The sequence below is a fragment of the Abrus precatorius genome, unplaced genomic scaffold (genome assembly GCF_003935025.1).
Source record: "Abrus precatorius isolate BTA unplaced genomic scaffold, Abrus_2018 Scaffold5, whole genome shotgun sequence".
Lineage (NCBI taxonomy): Eukaryota > Viridiplantae > Streptophyta > Magnoliopsida > Fabales > Fabaceae > Abrus > Abrus precatorius.
In genome coordinates this window covers 18731141-18755766 of record NW_020874395.1, presented here as the reverse complement: position 1 = coordinate 18755766, position 24626 = coordinate 18731141, and the positions used below count along the sequence as shown (strand labels likewise).

General features: G+C 34.1%; 2 protein-coding genes across 3 annotated transcripts; both read left to right on the top strand.

The window, feature by feature from the left end:
- Positions 1-295: 295 nt before the first annotated feature.
- On the top strand, positions 296-17812 carry LOC113867203 (protein S-acyltransferase 8-like). 2 transcript variants are annotated; one of them, XM_027502336.1, is made up of 5 exons: positions 296-762; positions 6201-6386; positions 15496-15801; positions 15936-16169; positions 16888-17812. In XM_027502336.1, exons 1-5 carry the CDS (start codon positions 721-723, stop codon positions 17407-17409), a joined length of 1290 nt encoding a protein of 429 aa, XP_027358137.1. In that variant the 5' UTR covers positions 296-720; the 3' UTR covers positions 17410-17812. The 2 variants fall into 2 exon arrangements, with proteins under 2 accessions (XP_027358137.1, XP_027358138.1); XM_027502337.1 differs by having other exon boundaries at positions 373-762; positions 15496-15780; positions 16888-17783.
- A 3021-nt stretch (positions 17813-20833) lies between these two features.
- On the top strand, positions 20834-21367 carry LOC113866860. Its single transcript, XM_027501659.1, has one exon. It carries the CDS (start codon positions 20834-20836, stop codon positions 21365-21367), a length of 534 nt encoding a protein of 177 aa, XP_027357460.1.
- Positions 21368-24626: the final 3259 nt, after the last annotated feature.

The following is a 24626-nucleotide window of genomic DNA, read 5'->3' as shown; positions in this document are numbered from 1 at the left end:
GTATATTTAAGAATTTAGTACAGAAAATTTTTATAATTTTAAATTTATTTTTAAATTGAATTTGAATATCTAAAATTAATAATTTTTTATTTGTTAAATATATAAAATGTAATTAATGTTTAACAAATTACTATTTTTAAATATATAATAAATTCACAACACCAAATTCTTATTAATAATTTTTAAATCTGTATAAAAATCATAAAATAAAAATTTAATAAATTGTTTTATTAAAATTTATATATTTAATAAAAATATTAATGCAATAAAAATGGATAACGCCTGCTTCTTTGAGGTGGTGAATTTCAGAAATTTCACCGCAGAGAGAAGAAAGAAGGGGTTCTGGTTTCACAACTCACAACAACAACAACAACACCTCTTTCTCTTCCTTCTTCAACAGTGTTTTCCTTTTCTTTATTTATATATATTTTTCTATTCACTTTTTTCTTTTTATATTTACCCATAAAAACCAAACTCGCAAATTCCAAACCCGAAATCGCCATCTTTGAATCATACCCATTTTTTATTTTTGGTTTTTCTCTTTCTCTCTCGCGTTGAAGGTTGCAGATTTTGACCCTTGAATCGCTGAATCGAACTGCCGTTCAGTGGTGGGGTCGTTTCGGAGTGGCATAACGCGTTGTTGAGATGAGAAAAACTTGCATGGTTTGTGTCTGCATAGAGTTGTTGTAGCAGAGCTTCTTCTTCTTCTTATTATTATTCATGGCAGAGAAGCGCGTGTATGAAGCATGGAAAGGAAGTAATGTAATGTTCTTACTTTCTTTTCTTTTCTTTGTTTTTTCTTTTTCTTTTTTAGTTTTACTTTGCTGGTTTTTAACGAATTTATCTTTTAATGCTTGATATGCGAAATGGGTATCTGTTAGATTTGTTTTGTGAGTCGGGGAAAGTGTGGATTTTTTTTAAAAATTTTGTAAAGGGTTAATAGTTATACGTTTTGAATTCTGATTCTGGTTTTGTTGTTGCTTGGAAGTTGATAAATGGGAGTGAATAGAAGAAAAGAAGAGAAAAAGGTTTATCTTGGTAGTGGAGTTTCAAAATTTAGGAAGTGGGGTGTGTGCTGAGTTGGTGGGGTGAGATTGTGTGGTTTGGTTTGGGAATTGTGCTGCTTTGAATGAGCAGTTTTGCGTGTCTTTTGTAACCATTCTTGTGTCTATTTGTGTGAGGAAGCTTGACTTTGTTAGTAAACTGATAAACATTAATGGTGGTTCATTGGAGTTGGAGGAGTTGGTTGCAAGAAGAATTTAATGTGATTAATTGACTTTATGTATACCGTTTTCCTGATCAATAACTGGTCTTGGCTGCTACTGGTTTTCTGCTCAGTTATGGGGTTTTGTCTTCTAGTGGGGGAGAGATTGTGAAATAATACTTCTGTCTTGTGTCTCTTGGTTTGGTCGAAGCGTTAATCCATACTTGGCAAGTTGCTTTGTCTCATGGGCAAATGAGAGATGATGATAAATAACTTCTCCCTTTGTTTGCTGTTCGTTTATGATTGGTTTTGATCTCTAATGCTTCCCTTGTTGCTTGAAACTTGAAAGTTGAAAGGGGGAATAAAGACAGAGAAACTTTAACTTGGGAGTGTAAATTTTGGAATTTAGGACGTGGTGAGTGTATGTTGTGAGTCTGTGTGCGTTGAGTTTGTGGAGTGAGATTATGTGCTTTGGGAGTTGTGCAACTTTAAATGAGAAGTTTTGTCTGTTTGTATGAGGAAGCTTGACTTTGTCTGCAAACTGATGGAGCCTTTATAGTTGTTTAGTGACTGGTCATGGCTTCAGCTGGTTTTCCACCTTGTATTTGCCATAGGGGAGAGGTGTGTGAAGCAATACATTAATCAGGTGTTGTCTTAGTTAATTCCCAGCATTACCCTTAGCACGGTGAGATGCTTCTCATGAACAAATGAGTTATAGAGCTATGTAGTTATACAGTCTTTTTTTTTTCTTGTTTTGCTAAAACATTTTCTAAAGGTGGTGCATGTTTTGTTTTTGTTTATAATTGAGGAAGCTAAGAAGTATCATGAATTTGTGATAGTGATCAATTTTCTACATGCATGATTTGATGATAGTTTTCATATACAAAAAAAATTATGTTAGTTAGTTAATGTTAGTTAGTTAGTGCCCCCCTTCAAATTAATTATAAAATACTATAAGGCATTTTTTTTTTCAAGGAAGAATGTAGACACAACTTAGTTTGATTTTAGAGGCACTGTTGAATTCCAAAGGAACAATTCTATTGTTGTCCTTATGTTTGCAATCTAATTTGACAAATACACCGTCCAAAATGGCTAAGGAACCAGGGTAGGTGCCGGTGTTCTGTGAGAGGTCATTACTATAAGTGCTCTTTGTAATATTAATGTGGAGGTCTGATTTAGGAACAGTAGTATGGAAGATTGCTGGTGAAAATTACTGTACATTTATACTTTGGAGCAGTTTTTGGGTGGTTTTTTTTTTTTTTTTGTGTGTGTGTGTAAATCACTGGCTAAACTAGTGGTAGTTTGCAGTTTATGTAGTTCTTGGGTGTATTTGGGTGAACCAGAATGCATGCTCACCTTTAGGGTTGTGGTTTCTATTTTCTTTTAAACTTGCTATAGGTTTTTGCTTTTGGCAATCTGCTAGAATCTATTTCAATTAAGGTGCCATTTTTTATATGCAGAGAGAGACTGGAAAACTTTGCTGTGTTATTGAATTTTTCAAGATCTGTTCTTTCTTGTCTTTTCTTTTACCTTTTAGGTTGTGTTACTATCCCCTAGTTGTATATTTTCTCATCTCTTTTGTGATGTAGTCGCCTGTATTTGATTTTGTGTATGGCCTGACATGTGATCCAACCTGAAAAGCATCCAAACAAAGACTTTTGATGGAGATTAGGAGTGGGGATAGAATGACTACACCTATAGTCTCCAAACTGCTGGCTACATTTCATACAGAAGTTTAGTTTACTTTATGGTTGTTATTGACAACAATTACTGTTATAAATAAAATTGCTAACAGTGTTCATCAGAAAATTCTAGTTTTAGGTCTCGCAAACTGTAATGTTTCTTTCCTTGCTTTTTGTTTATGGTTAATGCTCTTATTATTATTAACTGTGATTGTAGCAGTATTGGTTTTAAGTCTGACCACTGATATTTTTGGTTGCAAGAGCCCTTTGTTCTTTAAGCTTTAGCAATGCGCTGAACCACTTTACCAAATTCTGAAATTTAATATAGTTATGAAGAATGGAGGAACCAAGGAAGTAGTGATTGCATGTTGATGATTCATTCATAAAGACTTTCCATATCATGTTAAGGAAAAGGGGCCAACTCTCCCATGACCATAACCTATCAGGTGGAGGTTTAGGAAGGATATAAATCTCTAATAGGAGAATAAGTTAGAAAGTAGAAACTAAACATACGTTTACAAGAAAACACTAGAGATGAGTTTGAGTTAAAATCCTACTAGTTATTGAAAAGAGCATAAAAAGCTGTTGTGGTTGGAGAGCCCAATGCCTTATAAATAAACCACACATTAGAATCCCATATTTCTAACGTGGGAATCAAGTCCCACACCTTGCCATTGGGAAGGGATTCTAACATCCCACCACCCTCCACAGCCCCAATGCCCATGTGGGCTGGCTGCGTTAGTCCTTGACTAGTCTCAGGCAAACACTGCAATGCCAGCTTCACTACTTGCTCTGCTCAATTGCAGCTGAGAGACATGGTGGAAGGCTCTGATACAAATTGATAAGATTTTTGGAAAAATCATACTTGATAAGAGTTTTGGGAAAATCGTACATTCATACCACAAAAACTAGTTGTTGTTGTTGGGGAGTCTAAGGGTTTATAAACCCGTACTAGAATTCTAAACATCCAATATGAGACTCAAGTTCTATACCTTACCATTAGGATCCTAGTAAAAAATCCAATTATTCCAATCAATGTAAAATATATTCTAGTTCCAAAGCTTTTGTTTGTAACCATGTGGTGTGATATAAAGATTCTAAATGATAAAGAGAGGTCATGCATGATGCATCAATAAGAAGATAATCCCCTAATAGATAAATAGTCTAAAACTCTAGTAGGGGGATTTGTGATATTGTTTTACATGATTCGAGTGAGTAATATTGATTGCAACTCTGCATCCAAATTAGCAAACAATTTGTTCATCTGTTGAATCCCATGCTTGGCTCAAAATTATTTGACACCCTAATAATGTGGGTGCCTATATTTTTGTTCACCACTTCACACCACTAAGAAGGTAGTTATGAACAAGTACCTTGAGATTCTCCTAACCAGAACCCTACTATCAATAACATGTTTGCTGACAATCTTTTTGAGATTGTCTTTGTAATGTCCTAGCACTTTTGGAAGAAAGCAATTGTGAATTTGTCTATGCTTGGGGCTTTATGTTGATTCATATCCCAAAGTTCCCTTTGTTCTCCTCAGAAGATTATTCTATCAAAATGTCCTTGTATGTAGAAATTAGATTCAAGTCTTAATCCTTGATGAATGGTCTAAAATTGTTCTTTTTGTAAATCAGGTCTTACAAAATCTCATAAGATCTTAAAGTCTTTCCCATGGTTTGCAATCCCAATCACAGCTGTGCCTTGTTTTTTGCTGAATTAGTGGGATTGCTGAGTAAAATTGCAAGATCAGTTGGATTGGATCCCACATTCCCAGTGTTCCTATCAATGTTGTCAAAAAAAAGTTTTTCCCTCCCCTATTCATTTTTTTTTTTCAATTCTGTTTTTCCCTCTCCTATTCTGTTTTACTCCCCCATTTTTCTCATTTTTCCCTATTATTCTGTTTTCTTGATTCTGTTTTTCTGTTTTCACTTCCAAGTTTCCTTCTCCATTTTTTTTTATTCTGTTTTTCTGTTATAACTTCAGCTTTTTTTTTCCCTCTATTTTCCAACCATTTTATTATTTTTTTCACAAAACCTTCTTCCTTTCATATGTAGTTAGTTTTTTAGCTTTATATCACATTTTGCAGTGTATATATATATATTATGACTGCCATGCTCCTGCCATGGCTTCCGCCATGACCTGGCATCTGCCATTGATAACATTGGTTCCTTATTGACCCATCTATTTTAACTTAAACCTGAAAAGCCATGGATGACTTGTTGTCTGACCCAGTTCCACAGAGATTTTAAATGACTATTTTTTTATACTTTTCTGGTTTGTTTTAGCTGTGTTCCTCTTCTAGTTCTTGTGTATCATTGCATCTGCCTCTTCCCTCTTTTCTCCATCTCCTTCTGATAAGAACCTTAGAGGAAATACACCTCAAAAACTAATTGTTGTCGTGGGAGAACTCAAGGCCTTATAAATCCCATATTAGAATCCTGTACTTCTAATGTGGGACTCAAGTTCTATACCTTGTAATTGGATCTTAACATCACACCATGCTTTTCAGTCTTGTTGCCCCATGCAGGATGGCCATGAACTAGCTGCTTCACTAGTCTCAAGTGAACACTGTCATGCTGTCATCAGCACCTGTGACTCGATTGTAGCTGGAAGACATGGTGGAAGGCTTTGATACCAATTGACAAGAACTTTTGCAGATATCTCCCAATGTAGCATTAAAATATTCTGTGCCATTATTAGTGTGCAGAATTTGAATGTGTATATGTAGCTTTGTTTGAATAAATAAATGAAAGTTAATAAGCACATGACGAACCCCTGTTGTGTCGTTAAACAGATAAACCCAATAAATTCAAGTATGAAAGTCAATAAATGTAACAAATCACCGAGTATGATTGAGAGTGCAAGAAGCACTGCATAAATTATTGTATTACAAAATAACAAAATTCTCTCTTAAGAATGTTAAATGAAAAAAAAAAAAAATTCTGCTTTTGTTTGAATATATAGGAAATATCTTAGAATATCTTTTGTGCATCTTAAAATGTTTTATAATATCTCAGAATTTCTTCAGAATACGTTGTGAAATCAATCAGTTTTTTATTTGTGGAAGCAATCTAGGCATTGTTTCCCAATGTTATGTTGTTTCCATATTTATTACCACATATAAGTAGGGTAAATCCTACAAATTTCAACAAGAATTTGTTTCAAAGTAGTAATGTTATCCTCCTGAAATGATGTAGCTTGCATTTTGCTAAATTTGTTCATCCTTATTTCAATGTTATTTTTTAATGAACTATTTTCTGTTATTTATTAAAATTTTATTTCATTTCAAACTTTTCTCTTAATCTATACAGAAATTCCTATTTGGAGGAAGGTTGATATTTGGACCTGACGCTAGGTCACTACTTGTCACCTTGTTGCTGATCATTGTTCCAGTTATCATCTTTTGTGTATTTGTAGCAAGGCATCTTCGGCATCAATTTTCCTCATATAATGCAGGATATGCTATATTGGTGGTGGCTGTTCTGTTCAATATTTATGTAAGTTCTATTAAGTTTTTCTGTTCATTGTCATTTGATTTTTTTATACTATTGTTCATCAGAGACTTGTTATTTTGCACATCCTGTAATCTTTTTAGGTTATCTTTTATTTAGAACTTGCTTTCTACTATCTCATCTAAATATTCCTCTTGGTTCTACAGTCCATATCTCCTGCATGCCTCCTCTCCAAATTAGACAATAATTTGTTGAGAACATCACATTCACATGTTGAAAGAATTTATCAGAGAAATTGTGTTAGGCTCAGTAGTTAACCCACCCCAAAATTACTATTGAGGGATGGTCACAGACTCACAATGCTTAAGTTATGGATACACGATGATAAACAACTTATACTAAACATAAAATGCTCAAAACTGAAAAAGAAAACAAAATTAAAGACATTCATAATTGATATAGTCATAGTGTAGACACAATCACCTTCAATCTAAGGCTCAATTAACTTGAAAATATTGAAAACTGAGTAATAAGAACAAAAGAATGGACTAATGAGGTAAAAAACAGTGGCCTGGGCAGTGCCATGTACAGAACAGAGTGAAAAAAATCATGGACTTGGTTGGAGAAAATGAGGAAGTTGAAGCAGTTTAGTCCATAGTAGTCAATAGCGGCCACAATTGCAGTAAAGTGGATTGGAGCATCTCCCTACCGCTATTTCAAGTGCATAGCATTGCGGTTCTCTGTAGTGGCTGGAGCAGCAGGAATCGTGGCCAGAATAGTGGCTGTTGTGGCTGCTATTTGATGCAGGACAGAAGTGTCAAATTTATCTTTGTTTTCTTAACATTTGAAGGCTTTTAAGGGGGGAAATTTTGGGATTTTGCTCCCATTTACATTGTCAATATTTGTTTGCTGTTGTATTATTCAAACTCAGTATTCATGAACCCTAAGTGCTCCCTTTCTCCATCTTTGGCAACTTCTGCTTCGTCCAGCAAGCCTCACATTAGCCGATGTCCTTTTTCGGCCTAGTTCTGGTCATCTTCATTTTTGGCTAGACCTACTCATTTATGACATGACCCATTTGCATTAGGGGCTACTCTCCAACCAAAATTTGACTCGGTTCACTATATCTAGCCAAGTTATAGTCATCAGCTTCATTTCCAGCTAGACCCCACATATTTTCCAATGAGACCATTTGCATTGGGGGTTTCTTCCAGTGAGATCACTTGCGATGGGGGGTTTCTTCTCTGTTCTGTTCTGGCTTGCAAGAACCCTCCAAAATGATTGAAATTTGAAATCTTCAGCATAGATATGTGTAGCATAATCTATATTTGGTGTATTTTAAATTTTCAAAATAGTGGTCATCGTGCTATCCACTATTTTGCTATAGCGTGTTTGGAGTCAGTCGCTCCGTGCCTCTGTCCAGGATTACTATGGTTTAGCCATGTTTAGATCTCTCATTGTCTATAGATATGAACAATGTATAGCTTATAAAAAGCTTTGGTAATCCTTATCTTATGAACTAGCTTTTGAGTTAGTCCTAACTAACCCAAATTTCTGATGGTATCAAAGCTTATTGTATATATGATGTTGGGCCACTTTCAATTGTCCAATAATCAACCTGGCTACAGATTTTTTAATATAATCAACTTGGTCTTGTGGATTTTCCAATGTGTTCTACCTGGTCCCGTGGCTATCCTAGTGCAATTTACCTTGTCTTGTAGTTTTCCAGTGCAATATTAAAAATTAGTCCCATAATCTACATGTCCCAGATGTGTAGTCCTAAGTCTGAGGAAGGCGTGTTTCAATCCTACATTGAATATGGATAAGATTGAAGTAGGGCTTATAAGGGGCAATCCTCACTTCATTAGTTAACTTTTAGGGAAGAGGTAGGCTCAACCCAAATTTAATAAGTGTCTGATGCTAGCTTATAAAAATGGTTTTGGATGGTCAAAACGTTAAGGGGGAGGCAAAAATTTTGGACGAAGAAGAAGTTTTCCAATTCCAACCCTAGACATGTCTAACAACAATAGAAATCATGAAGGTCTGGTCAGAAAATTAGGTGGGGCATGGTACAAAGAGGGGGACCCTGATAAGAATAGTGACTGCACACTGTGACAAGTAGAGCAGGGCATTGAGGGGAAGTTGCTCAATTTGCTGCAACAGTGCAATACAATAGCAGCACCTGTTCTGGCATTTATTGAATGATTCTGATAGAATAAGAATTTTTGAATGATGGAAAGTGTATTGAATAGGCTCAGTCGAACTAAAGCTTTCTGAATTGTTTGAGCTCTCAAGTGGCTCAATTGCCCTATTCTCCAAATAATACACGCTGTCCATTCTATCTATCATAACCTTTATTTAAACTACGTCTAATGGAAAAAACAAACATCATAACCGAAAGATAATAACAGAAAAATAAAAAACAGAAATTAAATTTTGAAAGCTAATCTATTTCCTAACACCTTTCCTAAACTGTTGCCTTTTATAAACTTTTAAACCCTCTGGAAATTTGTTTCTAACAACACTCCCCTCTTGAACAACCACCTTGTCCTCAAGGTGAAATGCTGGAAATGCTATCTGAATGTCTTCAGCAACCTCCCATGTGCTCTCATGATCTAGCAAGTTCTTCCACCTAATCAATAGTTCCGTGTCTCCTTGGCTGTTGGTCCTCACTGCCAGGACCTCTTCAGGTTGTACTAGTAACTCCCAATTTTCATTAAGACTGGGGGGTAAGGGTTGACTCCTTACTTCGGCTGCCACACATTTTTTAAGCAGAGAGACATGAAAAACAGGATGTATTCTTGCCTCCTCCAGTAGTTCGATCTTGTAGGAAACTTCTCCAATTTTCTCCATTACCTAGTAGGGGCTGTAGTATCTAGGACTGAGCTTTTGATTGGTTTTGGTGGCTAGAGTCTTCATTCTATAAGGCTGGATCTTTAAGTAAACCATTTCTCCTACTTCAAGCTCAATTTCTCTCCTTTTCTTATTAGCTTGGGCCCTCATTCGGTCTTGTGCCCTATTCAGCTGCCACTTTAAATCTCTGAGGATGCGGTCTCTTTCCACTAGAGCCGAGTTGACCTCCTCCACTGCGGATGTACCGACCTCCCCTCGTATGATAGCCGGCGGGTCTCTACCATATAATGCCTTGAAGGGGGTAGCTCCTGTTGAGCTGTGATATGTGGTGTTAAACCACAACTCAGCCCAACTCAACCATCTAGCCCATTGCTTCGGCTTAGTGCTGGAAAAACACCTCAAATAAGCCTCCAAGCACCTATTTATTACTTCCGTTTTGGCCATCGGTTTGTGGGTGATATGCTGAACTGAACCTTAGTTTGGTCACTGCTGCCTTGAATAACTCCTTTCAAAAGGAGCTCATAAAGACTCTATCTCTGTCTGAAACAATTGAGGCTGGGAATCCATGTTTGTTGAACAAATCAGCCACGTCTTTGGCTGTGTAAGGGTGAGCTAAGCCAATGAAGTGACTGTACTTAGTCAGTCGGTCTACCACCACTAGGATAGTATCCCAGCCCTATGACTTCGGTAGTCCTCCAATGAAATCCATGGAGATATCATCCCAAACCTGTTGTGGAATCGGCAAGGGCTGCAAGAGTCTAGCCGGGCTTAAAGTCTGGCACTTATTCCGGTTGCAAGTATCACAAGCAGCCACATACTCTTGAATAGTCTTCCTCATTCCTTCCCACCAAACCAAGCTTGCAATCCTCTTGTAGGTTCTGAAAAATCCTAAGTGGCCCCCTATGGCGGAATCATGAAACTGTTGGAGTAGCAGTGAAATCCGGGGAGAATTTTTAGGGAGTACCAACTTTCCTTTATGGAAAAGCCTTCCATTTTTTAGCTCATAGTTGCTGGCTGTAGGCTCCCCTTGTATAATCTTTTGTATGATGTCTGTTAACTTCTCATCCCCTCTGATCTCCTCTTCTAACCCTGCCCATTCTTGGGAAGTAATCGTAGAAAGGGCCGTTAGTTGAAGCTTCCAGGAAAGCACATCTGCAACTCGGTTTTCCTTTCCAGCTTTGTATTTGATTTCAAACTCAAAGCCCATGAGTTTGGATATCCATCTTTGCTGCCCTTCACCCAATACTTGTTGATCAATTAAAAATTTGAGGGATTTTTGGTTTGTGTGCACCGTGAATTTCCTTCCAAGCAAGTAGTGCCTCCACCTCTGCACTGCCAGAGCAATTGCCATTAACTCCCTCTCATACACAGATTTCATTTGGTTTCTGCTTGAGAGTGTATGACTCCAGAAAGCAATATGCCTTCCCTCCTGCATCAAGACAGCCCCTAATCCTGTTCCTGAAGCATCGGTTTCCAACACAAATTCCTTTTCAAAGCTAGGGGCTGCTAGCACGGGCAAGGAAGTCATGGACTTCTTCAAAGTTTCGAAGGCTGTTTGGGTTTCCATGTTCCAACCAAATCCATCCTTCTTCAACAACGTTGTGACAGGCCAAGCGAGCTTCCTGTAATTCTTCACGAATCTTCTGTAGTATCCAGTTAAGCCCAAAAATCCCCTCAATCCTTTCACGTCTCGCAGTGCAGGCTAGTTAATTATAGCTTCAATCTTCCTAGGATCAGCCTCTACTCCTTCCTTAGAGATAAGATGCCCTAAGTATTCCAACTTTGCTACCATAAAACAACATTTTTTTCTGGTTGACATACAACTGGTTCTGTCGCAATAGTTCCAACACCTCCCTTACTTGCCTTACATGCTCTTCCTTGGTCAGATTACAATGTCATCAAAGAAAACTAACGCAAATCTCCTCAAGTGGGGTCAGAGTACTTGATTCATGAGGGATTGAAACGTGGAAAGGGCATTGGTTAACCCAAAAGACATTACCAAGAATTCATAATGCCCCTCGTGTTCGGAAAGCTGTCTTTTCAATGTCATCTTCTTTCATCCTAATCTGGTGGTACCCAGATTTTAAGTCCAGCTTAGTAAAGATTTTAGCTTCGCCCAGCTCGTCTAACATCTCTTCTATTGCTGGAATGGGGAACTTGTTTGGTCTTGTGATGGTGTTCAAGGCTCGGTAGTCAACGCAAAACCTCCACCCTCCATATTTCTTCTTTACCAACAACACGGGGCTTGAGTACGGGCTAATACTAGGCCTGATGATGCCAGTCTCTAACATCTCATCCACAATCTTCTCAATCTCATTTTTCTGGGAGTGCGGGTAATGATAGGGCCTGATATTTGGTATGGAAGCTCCCTCCTTTAGGACTATAGCATGATCGCATCTCCTTGTAGGGGGTAATCCCCTGGGCATTTTACTGATGTCGGAAAACACATTGAGCAGTTCACTCATGGTTTCAGGTATCTTTTGTGAGGTTTCTTCTTCGGGTTGAGGCTCCACTGGGGTTACCAAAACACCTTTGCCTTCCCTCTTCAGCGCCTTCAAGGCCGTCTTGAACGTGGCCCCTTTCTTGCTCAGAGATGGGTCTCCCTGTATCATCAGGATTTCTGCGCCCTGGTGTCACCTAATGTAGAGCTGAGAGAAGTTTGCTGTGATTGTCCCCAAACTTTGCAGCCAGTCCATACCAAGTACCACATCCACGCTTCCCAGTTTGATGAGGAAGAATGTTTGTATTATTGTCACTTCCTGCACCTTGAGCTTGACTCCTTCGCACACTCCTGTACTCTGGTGCTATGCTCCCGTTCCTAGCTCCACTCTGTATTCTGGGGTGTCTGTCACTTTTAGCCTCAATTGCTCGACCAACGCTGTGTGCAGGAAATTTCCTTCAGCGCCACAGTCCACCAGAATAGTGATGTCGCGGCCTTGAAGACTCCCTCGCACCATGAAAGACTTCTTGTTGGTGAACCCCTTTAAGCTTTGCAATGAAATCTTCAATATGCGAAGTCTGGTTTCCAGGGGAGGTGCTTCTTCTTCTTCTAACGGAGTCTCGTCTTCCTCCCCCGTCCCTTCGCCTTCACTTCCTTCCACTAGTTCGAGCCAAAAGTGTCTGTACTTGCACACATGCTCCTTATTCCATGGGTCCCCACACTTGTAGCACAGTCCTCGACGATTTCGATCATGGATTTCGGCTTGAGATAATCGTGGTCGCGGCTGGGTATTATGTGGTGGGTCTCGTTTGGGTTGCAAGTCACGCATGGTGTTATTGGGCCAGGCTTTGGTTGTTGTCTGTCTCGGTTTTGAGTAGGGCGAGCTATTGGGCCTACTGTTGCTGGCCCCTTTGGCCCACTGGGTGACTTGGTTATTTCTCCAAGCTCGGTTTCTCTCTTCTAGAAGGATGGCCTTATCCTTCATCACCATCAACGACTCCAGCTCCAAGCTCCTTAGCTCTGCCTCGATCTCCTCTTTGAGTCTGTTGAGGAAGACTCCGATCTACACCTCCATGTCAAGATGCTTAAGAGGATGCGAGAGTTTCTCGAACTCCTCTATGTATTCTCGCACAGAGTTAGTTTGTCTCAGGCGAAACAGTGCTCCAAAGGGGTCCTTGCTCGCACCTGGTTGGTAGCGACCTACAAGGAGCTTTTGAAATGGCGCCACGAAGGACCATCGTATGCTCCTCCCAAGCATAAAACCAGTTCAGAGCCGCTCCTTCCAAGGCAAGGAGCACCACATCGAGGCGCTCATCACTGGCAATGCGTTGGAGGGTGAAGTACCTCTCAATCTTCATCAGCCAGTTAACTGGGTCGTTGCCGGAAAAAATTGGAAGTTCGATTTTCCGATCACGGTCTGAGGGCGGTGAGTAGTAGCGTCGGCGGTCTCGATCTCGAAACGGGGAATGGTGGTGCCGATCACGATCTGAGGGTGGGGAGTAGTAATGTCGGCGGTCTCGAAACGGGGAATGGTGGTGTCGGCGTCTGGAGGAATCTTTAGGTTTGCGAGGGGACAGGGATGATTGTCCGTGGTGGGGGTCGGGGGAGGCTGAGACCTCTGATCTAGATGTGGGTCTCCACCTTCCTGCAGATTGGCGGTGGACAGCCCTGGGTGGTGTGCGGTCACGGCGGCGCGATCGGCCCCGCATAGTCATCCGCTGCAGCAGCTCTTCCAACGTCTTCTCCACACGCTCCAAACGTTCAGACTCCATTGTTTCAACAAAGAGGTATCTTCGCACCCTAAGATATAGCTTTGATACCAGATTGATAGAATAAGAATATTTTAATGATGGAAAGTGTATTGAATAGGCTCAGTCGAACTAAAGCTTTCTGAATTGTTTGAGCTCTCAATCGGCTCAATTGCCCTATTCTCCAAATAATACACGCTGTCCATTCTATTTATCATAACTTTTATTTAAACTACGTCTAATGGAAAAAACAAACATCATAACCGAAATATAATAACAGAAAAATAAAAATAGAAATTAAATTTTGAAAGCTAATCTATTTCCTAACACCTTTCCTAAACTGTTGCCTTTTATAAACTTTTAAACCCTCTGGAAATTTGTTTCTAACAGATTCAAAATGAATTAAAGAATAACTCGGCTGACAAAAATGATTTCCTATTCTAGCAATCAATAATTGATTATTCTAATTTAATCAAAACAAAAATAGTTGACTATATATCATAACATGAATGGAAGTATTCTCTAAGTTTGTAAGTGTTAATATTTTGCTGTCTCCCTCAATGTGAAGATCATGTGACGATGCAATAGCAGCTAAAAATGCTTGTTAACTAGCCATGCTAGCACACGTTATGGTATTTATTGATTGATTTACAATCAATAAAAGAATTGTCTCAAATGAGAGAAGTATAATCTCTAGCCTAATAATTTGTATTTGATTATTCTGCACTAACCAAATAAAATATTGAATATATATTCTAAAATGTTTATAGGCTTTCCTCTCAAGCTAAAGATTTTAAGCTCTTGGCTTGTTACACTTAAACCTTGTTACAACTAAAGCTTGGCAAACATTGGTGAAACCTAGCAAACAGATCGCAAGAACTTGTCAAACCATGTAGGAATTACTGGACTGGCCAAATACAAGCTGAAAGCAACAAAATGTAGCTATAACATGTCTAAATGGAAGTAGCTTCACAGAGGATAAGCCACGGTGGATCCACACCCAAACAGTGCATTTGAGTTCTGGAACTGAGGCACACGGGGTAGATTAGAGTTGATAAGGGGCTGCCGATCATCTAAGTTGCCCCCAAAAAAGAGATCTTATCAGGTACCCTGAAAATATACAGGTAGGAGATCTTGCAAAGAGGAAACAAATTACGAAAAGTGTAGAATAAAATGAGGAAAAATATGTGAAGTCAATATTGAAATCAAGATTAGGTAGCAGTTGTAAAATCCACTAGGAATTCTTTCACGCCAAAACAGGCAGAATGATTCCCATCTGTAGAGATTCACCAGGTGGTCTTGCTTGAAACCCATGTAGTATTATCCACAGAAACCCTTGTCATTCTTTATAAGTCCAAAATTTGAGTCTTTCCAGTGGTAAGCACCACAAAGGATGTAAGGAACCATAATTTATCTCATCCATCTTTCTGTATATGAGCCAGTGCTGACTCCTGAACTGTGGCTTCTTTAACCCATTCAATAAAAGCTGGATCCATTAATCAAGACTCCATCTGTTGTGGGTTGTAAATAAAATAAAACAAATCCTTTTTTGTTTAGTAAAGAATGGGATTTTCAGCATAAGAATAAACAAAACATGGATAAATCTCTGGGGTTTTTCCCCTTAAATCCAAGTGATCTTTTCAAAGGCTTTTGCCCATGATCCAATCAAGGGATCAAAATTGATTATAAAAGCATGAGTTTGATTAGTCAATTTATTAGTGAACTTGAAAAAAAATATTATGTCAATGGTTGAGTATAAATTAACTTTAAAACAACAAGGGTTTATTACATTCAGTAAAACAAGCTGATATTTTATCTCTTGTGACCTTTCCTTTGATGAAAAATTAAATCTTAAAGATGGAGGGTCAGATGCATGCAACCTCATCCCTAGTCAACGGCATAGAATAAAAAAATGTATGATGCATCTTTTAATTTTTGTCTTTGAAAAAGAGTTCACATATATTGAGTAAGGTCGTTGTTCTTGTTTTCACATTTTCTTTTATTTTAACCATTGTGCTTGTGGAAAATTCCTTATTTATATATTAATTTTCTTCAATCTTTTCTGATTCCCCAGACCTTGATGCAATATAATTATATTATTTATGTTTTATAGGTGTTGATTCTTCTCTTTCTTACTTCCTCACGTGATCCGGGCGTTATTCCGAGGAATTTACACCCACCCGAGGAAGAGTTCCGTTATGACTCTTCAGTTTCTGTTGATATTGGGGGACGACAGACTCCAAGCCTTCAGTTCCCTAGAACAAAAGAAGTAATGGTCAATGGGCATCCTGTAAGGGTGAAGTATTGTGATACTTGTATGCTTTATCGTCCTCCTCGATGTTCACACTGCTCCATTTGCAACAATTGTGTTGAACGTTTTGATCACCATTGCCCTTGGGTGGGCCAATGTATTGGGCTGGTATGATAGTTTACATTCTCATGTTATTGATTTTATAATATGTGTATTGTTCTGTTCATATTGATGTTCTCGGTTCATTACTTGTTTGCTTTCTTGTTATTTATTTATTTGTTTATGGCTTTTCCAATGTGCAGAGGAACTACCGTTACTTCTTTCTGTTTGTTTCTTCAGCAACTATTCTATGTATCTATGTGTTTTCCATCTCAGCTTTTTACATCAAGGTTCTGATGGATCATTATAATGGGACAGTCTGGAGGGCAATGAAAGAATCCCCTGCATCTGTAGTATTAATGGGATATTGTTTCATCTCTTTATGGTTTGTTGGTGGACTAACCGGCTTTCATTTGTACCTTATTGGCACAAATCAGGTTAGTTGATGTCTTTTACATTCCAAATCTAATATCTTGTTTATCTCATTGTTCATTGTAACTGCAGACTAGGTGATTGCTACTATGAATAAACAACATTAGAAGAATTGTCCTCTATGGAACTAATTTGAAACCCCTTTTGAAAAGATATTCTTAAGATGCCTTATGGATTGTGAACTTCTCAATCTATCAGTCACATTATTTGTAGGAAAGTCGGTGTTCAATTTATTTTCTTTCTCCTGTGAGCTTTGTGCCAGTTCATGTAGGGTGTGGATGTGGACAAAATGAAGTAAAACTGGGTGTTAAAACATTCAGTGGTTGTTCTTGAAAGATAGCCAAAATTAAGCAATTGAGAGGAAAGGAAGTTTTAGATAATTTTAAAATCATAAGCCCATTTTCCTTTATTCCAAACTAGTAATTTTAAATTTTTAGAGGTTTGAAATTCTCTATTTTCTTCTTTCAATCCAAACTCCAATTATAGTTCCAACCTGATTCACTTGTACCAAGATAAGAGAAGAAAGTCATCCCTACTGAGTGTTTTACACGTTATGGAAGAGACAAATATATCTCCTATGCAGTGTCTCGAGTGTCCAAATTTTATAGAAACCCATGTTCTACAATTATATCCATACAGCTTATAATAAGATTAGTTTGTTTTCTGGAAATTTGATTCTTGAGTCCTTGTGTTTCACCCGAGTGATTATATCTTTTTCGGCAGACTACCTATGAGAACTTCCGGTACAGAGCTGATAACAGGGTCAATGTCTATAATCGGGGTTGTTTAAATAATTTCCTGGAAGTATTTTGTACGAAAGTGAAGCCATCAAGGAACAATTTCCGAGCTTTTGTTCAAGAGGAGGTACCAAGGCCACCCCCTCCGGTCATTTCGCGAGATCCTGAACCAGATCATGGTGGGGATCCCCGTTCAAAGGTTGAAGATGATCTAGATATCGGTGAAGACCTATTAAAGATATCACAGCGTCGGAATATTGAAGAGATTGATGAGGAAATTCGGAGCAGAGGGAGCAATGGGGCTCCCCATAACATATCTGAAGTTGATTCTGTTTTGGGCTCAGATCGACGAGCTCCAACAATTCGATCTGAAGCAAGGCACTCGAGCGAGGGAAGAACTGGAAGCTGGGAAATTGCACCAGAGGCCCTTGCCAATTCAAATGTAACTGAAAGTAGAAACTATTTTGCAGCAAAGGAAGTGCGACAAAAACTTGGTGGGTCTTTCTGATATTTGCACAGGTATCAATGTAGAAGATGCGGGTTACTTAGATATTAAAGATGGAAAAAGGAAAGGGTCCTTGATCAGATTATAGGAATGGGAATTGAATTGATTGAGGCATCAAGTACAAAAACTTATTTGATCTTTTTTGTGGTAAGCTTAGCTCTTTTGGGAAGAATAGAAATGTGTGTAATTTTCGAGAGACAAAGGAATAGTGTCTTTGTTTTCTTTTTTCTATATTTTTTTTTCTACAGTCCAATATGTGGATTGCATCTTGGCTTTATTCATTGTGTAAATAACCAGTTGTGATGCGAAAAGAATTTCTCTGCATAATGCATTTTAGGCATTGTAAAAACTGGTTCCTCTGTTAGAAGGCTTTTATCATCCATGCTATTTTGGTACTGTTTATCTGTTGAGATTTTGGTGGCAATTTAAGGTTTGAAGTAGATTTTTGGTTTTAACTACATCATTATGTATTGTTAACATTATCTTTCATGCCTCTAGTCTCTTGGCGAGTTATACAGAAAATTTGTTTCTTTTGCAAGATTTGCATAATTTTGTACTACAGCTGACTAAAAGAGGTTGAGTTCGGGAAAAAGGGATAAAATGCATTTAAATATGTCATAAATTTAATAATAAAGTTTATTAGGATAAGCTGAAAATAATTTATTTTGATAACAGCTGAAAGTTGTGAACTTGTGACTTCTAAATGTGAAGTTAGTGGAAAGCTTATAATTGTATAAGTAGTTTATTAAATTAAATTAATTGGCAAAGCAATTGATTGATTTATGTTAAATGACTTAAAAAGAAATATAATATTATATTTATATAATATTAAAATTATTTTAATACATTATATTAATAAAAAATATTATTGTTTTAAACAATGACTTAAATTTATTTTTAAAATTAATTTTAATATATTATATCAACAAAGATTATATAAATTGATTTAAATAATTTATTTTTATAATTTAATTTTTATTTTTAAAATATTATTTATCTAATTAATTTATTTTTGTACAGCAAAATATATTATTGACTGTTAATAATAAAAGATAAAAAAAACGAATACTATAAAGATGAAGAAAATAAAATAATAATAAGACTAACATACTAGATGGTAATTTGTCTTTTTTTCAAATATATATATATATATATAAAGTAGAAATGTAATAAAAAATAAGTGGGTGGGTATTTTGACTTTTGTTCTAATCGTGAAGATTGTTATTATGAATCATTGTCAATATACACAAGTTTTTAGGCTTTAAAAAAAAATCTTCTTAAGGTGTTCCTCAACAAAATTCATATCCACACGCGCAAAGCTTGAGGTTAGGAATACCCATTAATTTAAAAAAAAAAAAAAAGAAGAAGGTAAAACACCAATTAATTATAGGTAAAGATTAGCTATTACCCTATTAAAAAGTTAAAAATAAAAAGTTAAAAATAAAAAATTAATAAACAAATTATTGTTAAAAAAAACTTTTTATTGTATATTTCTTAATTAGTATCTTGAAGACCTTAATTAATAAGATCCTTAATCTTATATAAACATAATTTTTTTTATTTTATTTTTTTTATTTCTTATTTTATTGGATAATCTAGAGTGCCTTAAGATTTAAACATATTGTAAATAAGGTCTAAAACTCTTCATTATACATAAGGATAGAAACAGGCTAGATTTAGTTAGACTTTATGTAAATATATAACTTATTTAATAATTTTAAAGCTCAAGTCTAACTTATTATCTATTATAATTTTTTTTACTAAATTTAGTTTAACTTTTTTAAAAATTTATTTTGATCTATTAACATTTTTAATGACTTACTTATATTGAAACTTTTAAATAAAAAAATATTTTATTACTCTAAATTAAAGAAGACATTTTGTTAACATGAAAATAAAGAAAAAAAATAATAAAAAAGAATTATGTATAATATAAATAAATACACAACAAATTATAAATGAGACAAATCACGTAATCAAGATAATACAAATCAAATCAACATTATGCGTATAAAATATATCAGATAACAATAACATAAAAGATTTCAACAAGTAAGACTTTCTCTCTTAGAAAGTACGTAGTAGAGATACTATTTAACTAATATTTTTAATTTAAAATTTTATTTATTTTAAAATTTTATTTATTTAATATATTATTATAAATTTTATGAGTTTTAAATAGACTATTCTAATAGGCTAGCTAATTTAATAAATTTAATCTTTTAAAAAACTTAAATTAAGTTTGTTAGTTAAATAAATTAAGTTGGATCAAATTTTAAAAAGCTTAAGTTATAAGCTTCTGTTGACTTATTTTCATTCCTAATTATACATACTTGAAAGTATTTTAAAATTAATTTAGATCTTATTTTAAACTTTAATAATTCTCTAATATTATTAAGTAATATATGAAAAAAACTCCATATTAATTTGATTGAATAAAACAAATGATAAAAATTACTTTTATTGTATTTTATAATAATGGATTCTCAATATATTATATTATAGCATCTCTTTTGTTTATTAAATTTGTTTAACAGTGTATTTTTATTCACACTGGGCAGTTTTAATAATTTTATTTAATTTTCCAAATTCACCAAAACTTTGATAATATTCTCAATTTATGAGAACAATGATATTTTATTATGCCCATCAAATCATTTGATCTAGCATTTTGAATTGATAAAGTTTTCGTCTAAGGTGTGTTTATTTCAGTTATCCTATCAAAATTTTTCTATAAATTCCCCAATTTATAATATGGTTCAATTAATTATATTTATTTTGTACATAATTTTTCTCAAACTCTATCTTTCTTTTTCTTCTAATTTTATCTCAAGAATTAAGTTTATATATGCATCAATTATCATACGTTAGTATGAAGTTGAAAAAATAATGGTTGAAAAAACGGCAAGACTAAGAAAATAAGTAAAAGTGTACAGTTGTTCAGTGTTCACCATGATCACAAGCAAAGCTAAATATATATATATATATAATATGGGAAAATCAATTTACCAACTTTAATTAATTGTTATTGTAAAATAATCAATATATAAATAAAAATTAAATAAACTTTTTATAATTTAAAATATTAACCATTCTCAATTTTCGTAACAAACTTCTATACGTCAAACATGTTTGTGTCAGAAAACAGAGGGCGAAGTAATAAACACCAAAAGTTCCTTAACTTACCTTAAACAACTCGAACTAAAAGTTGAAATAAACGATCTCACAACAAAATTAGCAAAGACTTACGTAAGCCAACCATTATCATATAGACGTATCTAAAAATAAGCTCACAAGCCTAAATTACAAAATTTCACTCACTATAAAGAACGTTAACCCAATAACGGGTAAGAACCCATCCTCTCCACAAGGCCATAAGGGACCTTGAATTCTTCATCTATATTTTGTTTTTCTCCACAACAACAAAATGAATTCCTCAGCATTTTCTTCCTTGTTCTTCGCCCTTTCCTTGATCCTCATTTCTCATGTGCCTTTCCCAACATCAGGCGCCAACTTAATTGAATCTGTATGCAATGATGCGATGGAGGACCAGGTTGCTTGCCTTCAACTTCTCCAATCCGAGCCACGATTCGCCACGGCGAAAAACTATGTTCATCTCTCGAAGATGATCCTTGAGATGGGGGTGAAGAAGGGTGAAAAAGTCCAGAATGAGCTAAAGGAGATGATGATGAAAAACCCTTCACCAGCCATCACACAATGTGCAACTACCCTTTATGATGGGGTGGTTGGATCATTCAAAAGCTCATTGGGAGAAATGAAAGAGGATGGTTTAACAGCAAATTATGATGCAAAAGTTGCTGGTGATGGACCTGCCACATGCGATAGAGCCTTGGCTGCAGCAAACATTGTCAATCCCACAATTTCTGCCCTAAACAAGGAGATCTTGTTGATTAGCAAAATTGCATTTCTGGCCACCAACGAGCTTCCCGAAAGCCCATAAACGGATTGTGCATGATAGATAGAGGAGAAAGGAATTGTTGGGTGGGTATAATATAAGCCTTTTGGGTCTCCAATGTGGAGGGAGACAAATTAACAAAATCGTGTATGATTCTACTATTTAGATCGATTCAAAGTTCGATCTATTATTTTTCTTTTTTAATTTGTTAATTATTTGCTTTTGTTTTATGGCAATTGAAAAGGCTAACTTTTACTTACGCAAGGAAAAACCATGCATCAACATCTTTTTTTATAACATGCACGGTTATTAGTCATATTGGATGGATAAAATTTCAAGTATAAGGAGAGATTTTTTATCAGTAAATATCACATCCTTTCCTCATGTTAGGGAAAAGACACATTAACCTTCTTGGTCTGTTTATGTGTAAACTGCCCTACTCATACATAGAACTTTCAAATGCATATGTATACAGCTGACACCTTTTCTTAACTATATTTCTCAATTCTGCACAAAGGAAGAGGGGGCGGGGGAGAATCTAATTATAATTTCACCTTTTCCTTACTACATTTCTTCATAAAAAATAAAAAAACTATATCTTTTAAATTTAACATCAAATCACCGGTAAATACAATCTTTCAACTGAATCCTACTATTTTTCTAATGAAAATAATTTAACTAGATAATTAAAAATATTTTACAGAAAAATATAAAAAAAGAACAAATTAAGTTATAAACATTTTTTTTAACTTATACAATAATGCATAAAATAAAAAAATTATATATAATAAAATTTTATTAAAAATTGTAGCATTTAATAGTAGAAATGCATTGAAATCTGTATTTTGCATGTTACATAATAAGGTCTGTAGTGCAATCTTTACAGGAAAAAAAATGTAATAAAAATTAAATTAAATTATAATTAATAAAATATAAATAAAAAATAATTATTTTTAACTAAACTACTAGATAAATTATATTATCGTAACATGAGTCATGACGAGTGATAATTAAAGAATATTCTATACAAATAAATATTTTCTTTTAATCATATAAGTCGCTCGTTGTCAAAGTTTATTAAAAAAAATATTAATTTTTTTTTAACATAATGTGATATTTAAAATCATAAATGAATTTGAAAGTCATTCTTGCTCTTACGTATCCTTAAGTATAATGAGGATTTTAAAATCGCATAATTCTATTATACTAATTATAGAATTAGTTTATAATTTGAAATTTAAAAATTTTTTAAGGAATTTGTTTTAAAAATTAGATATTTTTCTTTTTCATAAATAAATTTAAAAATTTTAAGATGCAAAATAACACAACTATATATGTTATTCAATAAAATATATTGAAGGCCCAACAGAAAGATTTGTATATTCATATTGTAATTCGTTACAAAAAGAGTATAAATTTTAAGACAATGTATTTTAATTTATGAAAAACATTTGAGCATACATTTTAATTTTAAATTTAATATTAAAGAAATTTAAGACAGTGTAAATTATACATAAATCTCTTATGACTTATTCGTTAACCAAAGGTAATGTAAATCGTAAAATAGTATCGTAAAATATTATATAATAAAATGCACAAATAAATTTAAGTTATTTAATTTATCAAAGTTAGAACATGATTTAAAAATTTAAATATAAATTTAATTGTATTTAATGAGACGAGAAATATTTAACAAAAAAATGAAAAGTATATTCAGATTGATTAGTAAAAATAATTATTTAATTAAGGGAAATTATAGTATTATTTGATTAATTTGTATTGCATGAGACTAAAGATAATATTAGTACATCAAAGTCTTAACAATTTAAAACGCATAAAAATAAAGATGTTACACAATAACATGACAAATAGCTACATTAAAATAATTCTTAGTTTAATTTAAAGAATCAAATAATAATTTGATAATTAAAGAGAAAATATTTAAAAAAATATATTTAGATCAATTAAAATAAAATATTTATATAATTGATTAAAGTTAAAATATATTAAATTTTTATCGCATAAAACTTAAGCAACATAGATACACGTAGGTCTTATCAATTTATAGCACATGACAATAGATAAATTATATGTTTATGTTATAAGTTGATGCAAATATTTTATTATTTATTTATTTAATATAAAACAAATTCAAATATAATTTTGTAGTCATGAAATAAAGGAAGAAAAAACATAAATATAAAATATCTTCTTTCTCCTTGCTCTTTGGATCTTTAGGACTCTCTTCTTCTAAAAATTTTTCTTCTCTTAGAAGTTTTGTTGCCCCCTATCTCTAGATCTTTTTTATATATATATTGGTGTCATATTCACTTTTAAGGTTTCACACGACCATATTTCTGATTTTTTCCCCTCATTCATGTTAAAAGCTTATTCTTGAAGTTGTGTTCAAATTTTCGAAAAGCAAAATATCTATCTATGAGCCAAACTCACTTTCAAACATTTTCTTTTTTTATTTAAAACATTCTCAATATTTAAAAAAGAAATATTTGAGAGCATGAAAAAATTGATATTCACAATTGCCCCACTTTACTTAGTTCATATCAAATCAAGATGTTTCTATGTTGGAGTTGATAAGATAATACTAGAATTTTATGATTTTTTGCAAAAATTTACAAAAAAACATATTTCATGCAAATTTTGCTGCAAATGTATTGTTACAGGAAAACCTTTATGGTTAATTATTTCTGCAAAAAATAAAATCTGCAAGTAATTTTTCTACAAATTTTAATAGGAATAAATTTGTAGATAATTTCCTACAAAAAATAATTTGCAATAGAATCTCTAAATATATATATATATATATATATATATATATACAAATAAATTTGCAGATAAATTCTAAGAAAAATTGGCATAAATTTTTCATTAAAAAATTGTAAAAAATGAAGAAATTTGGCAAGTATTTTTAATTTTTTAAGAAATTTGAAAAAAATTCGATAAATAAATTACAAATTTATTAACCAAAAATTTCCTAAGAAAATAAGAAAAGTTTGTAAAAAAATTTACAAAAAAAAAAAAAATACTTTATACAGCTAATTTTGCAAATAAATTTGTAGGAAAATTTTATAAATCAATAAAATAGTTTAGATAAGGAGTTGCGATGCAGCTGCATGGTTTATACAAATCCAATTTATCATCTGTATGTAAGCCTTGGTAATGGTAATTATTTTGGTTCAAAAAAAACGTGCTTGAAATATAATGCAAGAATTATACTTAGTGCATTGAAATCTGTATTTTGCATATTACATAATAAGGTCCGTAGTGCAGTATTTACGAAATAAAT

Coding starts and splice junctions, on each gene's coding strand:
- LOC113867203 (XM_027502336.1), top strand. CDS start 721: ATGGCAGAGAAGCGCGTGTATGAAGCATGGAAAGGAAGTAAT. Junction 763..6,200: donor AAGCATGGAAAGGAAGTAAT/GTAATGTTCTTA, acceptor TAATCTATACAG/AAATTCCTATTTGGAGGAAG. Junction 16,170..16,887: donor ACCTTATTGGCACAAATCAG/GTTAGTTGATGT, acceptor CTTTTTCGGCAG/ACTACCTATGAGAACTTCCG.
- LOC113866860 (XM_027501659.1), top strand. CDS start 20,834: ATGAATTCCTCAGCATTTTCTTCCTTGTTCTTCGCCCTTTCCTTGATC.